Here is a 9,340-nt window from a genome sequence, read left to right as displayed (position 1 = left end):
TGATTGGTTGCGATGCACCACACCGTATGGGGCAGTACAAATACCAATGGTAGAGGCACAACACTGCTGGAGTACCTCGCCACCACGGGCTTGGAAATCCTTAACATAGGCTCCTTCCCCACCTTCGTTACCTCCCGCAGACAGGAGGTGATTGATCTGACCCTGGGCTCCGCTAATGTGACACAGGTCATTAAACATTGGCAGGTACGGGACGAGAGCACACTCTCGGCGACAGGAAGGGTGGCACTGGCGAGGCTTACAGGAACCCAATGGCCACCAACTGGGCACTCTATAGAGAGGGCCTGGAAGGGAGGCTGAAGGGGAACTGTCAGCGTCCCAGAACCGTAGGCGAAATTGAGCAAGCGGTGGAGCATCTGAGCTCCGCCATAACTCAAGCCTACAAGGCTGCCTGCTCGGCCAGAATCAAAAACAGTAGCAAAAGGGCCCCCTAGTGGAACAAGAAATTGGACCAAGCCAGGAAGGGCACCCGCAAATTACTGAATAAAGCCATGAAGGCCAATACGGAGCCAGCCTGGGACAACTACAAAAAGTCCCAGCAAGCTTACAAAAAGTTAATAAGAACCAGCAAGAAGAACACTAGAACACCTTATTCAAATACATTTCCCAGGCTCAGTAGCGGAGGATCTGGAGCTGCGCCGTAGCGATACCGCGCGCACCGACCCTGCTCTAGCGGACTGGGGTATAGCTGAGAAAGTGATAAACACGGACAGGATGAGGTGGGCCATCGGCTCCTTCAAAAGATTCAACAGCCCAGGCACTGACGGGATCTTCCCAGCACTCCTTCAGGAGGGCGGAGAGGACCTGTACAGGCGCCTGGGCCAGATCTTCAAATCCTGCTTAGCGAAGGGCTATGTACCCAAAGCCTGGAGATACTCCAAGGTAGTGTTCATCCCGAAATCAGGGAATGACAACTATGATCTTGCCAAGTCGTACAGACCCATCAGCCTCACCTCTTTCTTGCTTAAAACGCTGGAAAGGCTGGTTGATAAGTACATCAGAGACGAGGTTTTGGCCAGCAAACCGCTGCACCCCTCTCAACACGCCTACCAAAACGGCAAATCCACCGAGACGGCACTTCACAACCTGGTAGGTTCTATCGAAGGTGCACTGTCGAACGGTGAATCTGCTCTCTGCATCTTTCTCGACATCGAGGGGGCGTTTGACAACACCCCTCACGATGCTATACAGGAAGCAGCGATGAGATACAATATTAAGGACTCCGTCGTAAGATGGATCCACAATATGCTGACGAACAGAACAGTCACAACAAGCCTGGGAGAGGAGACGGTGAAGGCCGACGTCGCGAAGGGCTGCCGGCAGGAAGGAGTCATGTCCCCCCTGCTGTGGACCCTCGTGGTTGACGAAGTCATACGTATACTTACCACAGAAGGCTTTGAGGTTCAGGGTTACGCCGACGACCTTACGATCACGGTCAGAGGCAGACACCCGCTGGATTTAGCGAGGAGGTTGCAAAAGGCTATCACATTCGTGGAATCCTGGTGTCGAGCACACTCGCTCTCGGTTAACCCGAGCAAAACGGAGTTGGTCGTATTCACAAAGAGACGACGGTTTTACTTCAAGGCTCCTCAGCTTTTTGGGACGCAACTACAACTCACAGATGAGGTAAAATATCTTGGTGTAATACTAGATAAAAAACTCACCTGGAAGAACCATGTGAACAAGCAGACCCAGTAAGCAATTAGCACTTACTGGGCCTGCCGCAGAATGTTTGGCCCCACATGGAGACACAAACCAAGGATGGTCAGGTGGATATACCAGGCCATCCTTGAACCTATTATAACATACGCCTCGATTGTGTGGTGGACCTCTATGAAGAGGGGAGCACACAGAAGGACAATAGAAAGAATATACCGAATAGCGTTACTGGGGATAACAGGTGCGCTCCCCACCACGCCCACTATGGCAATGGGTGCACTGCTCGATATCAAGCCACCCCATCTAGCAGTGATGGCAACGGCTTGGAGGGCGGCCATCTGCCTGCATCAAGCTGAAGAATGGTGCCCGGCGAGCGGCGGGCACATCGAGATCCTAAGTGATCAGGGATCGGAGCTAATTCTAACCCACGGTGGAGGCCGCTGCAAGACGGAGTACCTCTTCAGACGGGAATACGACTTAATTCTCCCAGATAAGGAGAAATAGCTGGACGACCCTGACAGCATCCTGACTCCGGGGGGGCTGGTCTGGTTCACAGACGGCTCCAAAACCTGATCTGGCACCGGAGCCGGGGTAGCGGGGGAGAGCCCAAAGGTCGAAATGACCTATAAACTGGACGACGACGTTACGATCTTCCAAGCAGAAGTGTTTGCGATTTGGGCCTGCGCCAAATATAATTTTAAAAGGGCCCATTCGGGCAAACACATCTGCAACAACTACATCTGCAGTGACAGCATTGCTGCGCTTAGAGCCCACCACAGAGTGGAGGTTGGGTCTAAGCTAGTCAGAGACTGCGCACTGACTTTGAGACAGCTATCTCTAAACAACAGAGTCAAGCTGATTTGGGTACCAGGTCATGCTGGTATCTTAGGTAACGAAAGGGCGAATGAACTGGCGCGACTGGGGGCGACAAGTTCTCAGCCATACCAGGAGCACCCTATTGGTGTCTCAACCTATGCGTTAAAGGGCCTGGCTAAAGAATGGTTGAACCAGGAATTCACCAGGCTCTGGCAAAACGCTAACGGTATGAGACACACGAGGGCCCTACTTGAGGGACCGTCTCAGAAGCTGGGTGACACATTAATTCACCTGGACCGGGCGCCACTGCGCATGCTCGTGGGCCTAGTGACAGGACACTGGTACATGAAGAAACACCTCGCACGCATGGGACTCACAGTGGAGTCGACATGCCCGAGGTGTGGAGCGGAGGACGAAACACCTCTCCACGCACTCCTAAGATGTAGGGAACTAAGGGCCCTAAGAGGATCAATCCTGAGGACCTCGGAACCCCCATCATTAAGCATCTCGGCTGGCCTGGTGCCGGCGCTTCTAAAATTTGCAACAGAAGCCCAGCTGCCTAGGCACAGCCAGAAAGGAGGCTGCCTAGCGGCCCGGGTACAATGGTCCCCAAGGACCGAGTGCCTGGCTAGCCTCAACTAACAATAATAATAATAATAATAATAATATTATTTTCTTTATATTTTTTAATTATATTTTTTTGTATATATTTTTTACTTTTTTATTATTATATAATAATTTCCGCTACTTATATTGTAGTCATTTATTCCCCTATTCCTTATCCTGTGTACTGACGAAGTACATGGGTACATTCACGATTTCCTTTAGATGGATAAACTAACCGGCATTCGATTTGTAGAAATTCGGAGTACAATATCGGGACATATTATTTAAAAAAAAAAACTAACCTTAGGCATTCGATTTGTAGGAATTCGGAGTACAATATTGAATCATAATATTTTTAAAAAAACTAACTCTAGGCATTCGATTTGTAGGAATATTCTTCCCTTGGTTATGTTATATTACAACATATATTGTTACACATAACTATTTGACCTTAGTTATTTTAGGAGCCAAGCGTATTGTTCTTCTGTTTCATCCAATTAAGGTGATGAGAGCCGTTCAAATCAATTAGAGGCTGTGAAAATGATAGATGTGAATAGATTTCACAGCGATTGTAATATACCTCTAATGCACAAAACTACTTACCAAATAATGTTAAATATATCTAACTTTTGATTTTGGCTGCAACTTAATTATTTATTGATAAGACTCTATTGTATGCTCCTCTTACTGCGATAAATAGATAGATATTACTTTGCAATGAGAATGCTACGCATCATGTCATGCCACATTGTCAAGCACTTATGCACTACTAATGAAACAAAAGAATAATTAGGCAATATTATTGTATCTTTTGTCCTATTACATGCAATACGTGGATGAATGATCCTCTGGTATCTTAATAACCACCTTGTAAATATTCTTCTACTCTAACCTAAACCTGTCAACCGATATACAATATATACATAATTTACTAATCTTAGTTGTTTTATGAAATAAGAGTTACTACACACCGTGTTAAGTCGGATTGTCAAAAACTGGACATCACGTTTCTTACACTATTTTGTTAAAATATATAAGAATGTTGCGCACAAGCCTCAATAAAAACTCCACATACATTAAATTCACTTCCAAATTTAATATCTTTGATCATATATGTAATCACATATGTACATACTTCAGCATGCATATGCATTGAAATAGCATAGAAATTTGAATCTGTAGCGAATCTAGCCATTAAGTTTGTGAGAAGAATACACGCGACTACCGATCAAACAAATGCTTTTATTTTCCGCTCGTTTACAGGAACCTACGCATGAGGCGATGCTTTTCGTACAGAGTATTTTTAGACGCCACGTTTTGAAGGGAAGTCCCCGTTGGCCGAGAAGTAGATGGCTGACTCGTTTATACACAGCGCGTGGCATCGGCCGCTCTTCGCGCCTCTCGCGGCTGTCGTCCGAACGACCTCCGCCCAGAAACGCTGCTCGCGAATGTTGGCAGGTGTGGACAGGGCTGCCACAAATCGACGAACATACCACCATCTGCCGACTCTCAAAGGCAACGATTTTAAAACATACGGCGTCCAAATGGCACGAATACAAATGGGACGGCACGGCACGGCATCCAAAAGAAACGCGTCGAATCGGCCTGGCGTCCAAAAGGAACGGAACGCGTCCAACCGACACGGTGTCCAAAAGACACGCGTCCAATCGGTCGACGTCCAAGTGGAGCACCTCCGCGCAAACCAGCTCAGAATCGTGCAGAACTGGGATGGAAATTGCATTTCTAGCTCAGAATAGCGCGAAACAGCTCAGAATCGTGTAGAACTGGGCTGAAAAATGCACTTCTAGCTCGGAATAGCGCAAAACAGAGCAGAATCGTTCAGAACTGGGCTGAACAGTGCATTTGTAGCTCGGAATGGTGAAAACAGCACAAAACAGTGCAGAGTTCAGCTGAAAAGTGAATTTCTATCTCGGAATTATTATATTTACATTAGATATAATGAAGTATGCGACGACAGCCGCGGATCGGCGTCGCGCATCGCGGGCCCCCACCGCGGCGGCATCCCCACTCCCGTGCGATTAGACTACAAGTAGGATCGATCGATGCGCGGATCGATGAGTTGCCTCGGGGCTTTGGCCCCGACGGGACCAGTGATGCCAGAACCGTGGGACGTGGGACAAATCTTTATCCACTCCACGACGTCCCACGACGTACCAGTGACTCCCCTACCGCAGTTGTTTCATCTAACACAAGCGCGTTGTCCCACGTGTCCGTGTGAGCTCTGCTGGTTTGGCAGAGTTCGGCTGCTCTCGTCATTTCTACGATATCGGCTCGATGCTCAAGCCGCTAAAGCACGTGGCAGTAGCATCGACGAATCGACAAAATAATATAATTTCGTCCATGGCAATATGGCTGAATTAAGAAACCAGGAGAATCAGTTCGAATCCCGATTTTACGGTTTCAGTTCTGATTCTTAATGCATTAACGTTTTTTAAATACATAAAAATACATTTTTAATACATTAATACTATGAAATACATTAACTTGGGAAGCAGTTAAAAAAAGCAGTTGAACTGCATCTTTCTTTGATATTTTTTTTAATATTTAAGTTTTATATATATACATATGTATGTACGTACATATGATAAAAGTACGTGACACAGAAGTAATTTCTTCAATTAGATATTACTGTTATTCTAACTATTACAATATGTAAATCCGAAGACATTCGAGGAAAATTGGTTAGGTTAAATTGTAAGGATATAAAGAAATATCAATCTTTAACGGTTTGTTAGTTTTATTTCTTATTCCTTACAACTATTATAATTTTATTCTCTGAATGGTCACTACAATGAAAGATGGATTAGATACAATTTGATTCCTCATTTAATTTGTTATATCCATATCAGGTTTCTTGGAACTATTGCAACTAGTCCACACTTATACGATATTGCATATTTTACTTTCCTGTAATACAACAAGGAAAGAAAACTATAATATAGTGATTACCATAATACAATAGAAAATGTTAAGCTTGCTATAAACCTTATGTTTTTTTTTGTGTACTTATGCTGCACTTTCGCTTCGTTGCTTTATAATGACTAATGACTGATTTTTCTTTTGAATGACACTTCCACTAGCGTATTGATGAAATTTTTCGATTAAAACAAGATCAAACACGACATAATTTGAATTATACTTAACTTATATATTTGCATTAGGTTTTAAATAAATAAATAGATATAATGCAAATTATGTCATGTTTGGTCTTATTTTAATCAGAAGAACCTTACAATTACATTGGTAAAAGTTTCATTTAGCAAAAATGAAAAATAAAAAAGTTATGGTTAAATTAATATTGTCTCACTCAAATGTTTTGTTTCGGGCCCTTTAATTCTCGGACCTCTTTCTCTTTCGCTATTTGTCCTTTTCTACGCTCGCCAGCATTCAAGAACTCGCTCGAGCTATGTCGTTCTGCCAGCCTCGCACACTTTCAGGAGAATCGGGAAAATCCAGCATAATAACACATTCTATGCTGAAAGAATATACTAACTTATCTGTCTAAAAAAATTTTAATAAATCTGACAACAGATTTATTTTCGGGCTGCTTTTCTTAAGTAATCAGCATTTTACCAGTCTCCTGTACGGATCGGGTGTAGCAGTTTGTAGCAAACTCAACATGTTTTCGATATTATGTCTAATACACAACCGATCGAAAAATATTAAAAATCCAGGATATTTTGTGCCGTTTTTTATATGTCAAGGGCCATCGAAATGAAATAAATGATCAACAACGAATATTATAATAAAGGTGATCGCTGTTCATCTATTTCCTTTCTACGATGTATTTCTTCCACAAGAGACGGTTTCCTAACAATTTACAGTACAGTAAAATCTGGGTACATATAATGCAAGACGTCCGATCAAACTTCGACACCTCGCTCGGATATGCATATGCAATGTTTTGATTCGATCTCTCTGACTTTTCGTCTACTTTTAACATCAATTTTAGCAAGTAATTACAATTCAAACTATATCGTGTTTGGTATCATTTTAATCAGAAAAATCTGGCCAATACGCCAGTAAAAATTTCATTTAAAAAAAGTCAAAAATAAAAATGTTTTATAACTGAATTAGTATTAGTCACACCGATATGTTTCGGCTCTTTCGTTTGATCATTTGACCTCTCTCACTCCTCCACTGCCTGTCGCTTTCTACGTTCACGCTTGGCTGGCGTTGCGCGTAACCCGCGATTCGACACCTCGCTTGGATCCCATCTCTCTTGCATATGTATATCCAGATTTTACTGTACTGTAAATTGTTAGGAAACCGTCTCTTGCGGAAGAAATACAGGATTGCCTGGAAATAAGCAAGTGGTCTCTGCTTCGAAATAAGCAACTGTTAGGTCTCGAGCCACTTGCTTATTTCGAGGCAATCCTGTACATCGTAGAAAGGAAATAGATGAACAGCGATCACATATATTATACTATTCATTGTTGGTCATTTATTTCATTTCGATGGCCCTTGACATACAAAAAGCGGCACAAAATATCCTGGATTTTTAATATTTGTCGATCGGTTGTGTATTCTACATAATATCGAAAATATGTTGAGTTTGCTACAAACTGCTACACACGATCTGTACAGGAGAATGGTGAAATTCTGATTACTTAAGAAAAGCAGTCAGAAAATAAATCTATTGCCAGATTTATTAAAATTTTATTAAACAGATAAGTTAGTATATTCTTTCAGCATAGACGTGTTATTATGCTGGATTTTCCCCATTCTCCTAAAAGTGTGCGAGGCTGGCAGAACGACACAGCTCGAGCGAGTTCTTGAATGCTGGCGAACGTAGAAAAAGACAAATAGCGAAAGAGAAAGAGGTCCGAGAATTAAAGGGCCCGAGAAAAAACATTTGAGTGAGACAATATTAATTTAACCATAACTTTTTTATTTTTCATTTTTGCTAAATGAAACTTTTACCAATGTAATTGGAAGGTTCTTCTGATTAAAATAAGACCAAACACGACATAATTTGCATTATATTTACTTATTTATTTAAAACCTAATGCAAATATATAAAGTAACTATAATTCAAATTATGTCGTGTTTCATCTTGTTTTAATCGAAAAATTTCATCAATACGCTAGTGGAAGTTTCATTTAAAAGAAAAATCTGTCATTATAAAGCAACGAAGCGTAACTGCAGATTAAGTACACAAAAAAAACAAGGTTTATACCAAGCTTAACATTTTCTATTGTATTATGGTAATCACTATATTATAGTTTTGTTTCCTTGTTGTATTATAGGGAAGTAAAATATGCAATATTGTGTAAGCGTGGACCAGGTACAATACTTGCAAGAAACCTGATATGTATATAACAAATTAAATGAGGAATCAAATTGTATCTAATCCATCTTTCATTGTAATGACCATTCAGAGAATAAAATTATAATAGTTGTAAGGAATAAGAAATAAAACTGACAAACCGTTAAAGATTGAAATTTCTTTATATCCTTACAATTTAACCTAACCAATTTTCCTCGTATGTCTTCGAATTTACGTATTGTAATAGTTAGAATAACAGTAATATCTAATTGAAGAAATTACTTCTGTATCACGTACTTTTATCATATGTACGTACATACATATGTATATATATATAACTTAAATATTAAAAAAAATATCAAAGAAAGATGCAGTTCAACTCCTTTTTTTAACTGCTTTCCAAGTTAATGTATTTCATAGTATTAATGTATCAAAAATGTATTTTTATGTATTAGAAAAACATTAATGCATTAAGAATCAGAACTGAAACCGTAAAATCGGGATTCGAACTAATTCTCCTGGTTTCTTAATTCAGCCATATTGCCATGCACGAAATTATATTATTTTGTCGATTCGTCGATGCTGCTGCCACGTGTTTTAGCAGCTTGAGCATCGAGCCGATAACGTAGAAATGACGAGAGCAGCCGAACTCTGCCAAACCCGCAGAGAGCTCACACGGACACGTGGGACAACGCGCTTGTGTTAGATGAAACAACTACGGTAGGGGAGTCACTGGGACGTCGTGGGACGTCGTGGAGAGGGTAAAGATTTGTCCCACGTCCCACGGTTCTGGCATCACTGGACGGGACCTCCTCGGAGGTCCGGACCGGAACACCAGAGCTCTCGACGCCATGGCTGACCTGGCGAAGAGATCTCTGGCCAACGGGCCATAGCTTGGACTACGCTACGACCTGGCAGCTCCCATACGTCCAGCGGCCGTAGGCGCTTAGC

General features: G+C 42.1%; 1 protein-coding gene across 1 annotated transcript; it reads left to right on the top strand.

Moving 5' to 3' along the window:
- The first annotated feature begins 2,295 nt into the window (after positions 1-2,295).
- LOC143305849 (uncharacterized) lies at positions 2,296-3,135 on the top strand. The gene has a single exon (XM_076690995.1). The coding sequence runs from the start codon at positions 2,296-2,298 to the stop codon at positions 3,133-3,135; it is 840 nt and encodes a 279-aa protein (XP_076547110.1).
- The last annotated feature ends 6,205 nt before the right edge of the window (positions 3,136-9,340 follow it).

This window comes from Osmia lignaria, chromosome 11, assembly GCF_051020975.1.
Source record: "Osmia lignaria lignaria isolate PbOS001 chromosome 11, iyOsmLign1, whole genome shotgun sequence".
Lineage (NCBI taxonomy): Eukaryota > Metazoa > Arthropoda > Insecta > Hymenoptera > Megachilidae > Osmia > Osmia lignaria.
Note: the sequence above shows the minus strand (reverse complement) of the source record. Positions and strands in the feature narration are given on the sequence as shown.

Bases quoted from the DNA above. Each gene is read 5' to 3' on its own strand.
- LOC143305849 (XM_076690995.1), top strand. From the start codon at position 2,296: ATGACCTATAAACTGGACGACGACGTTACGATCTTCCAAGCAGAAGTG.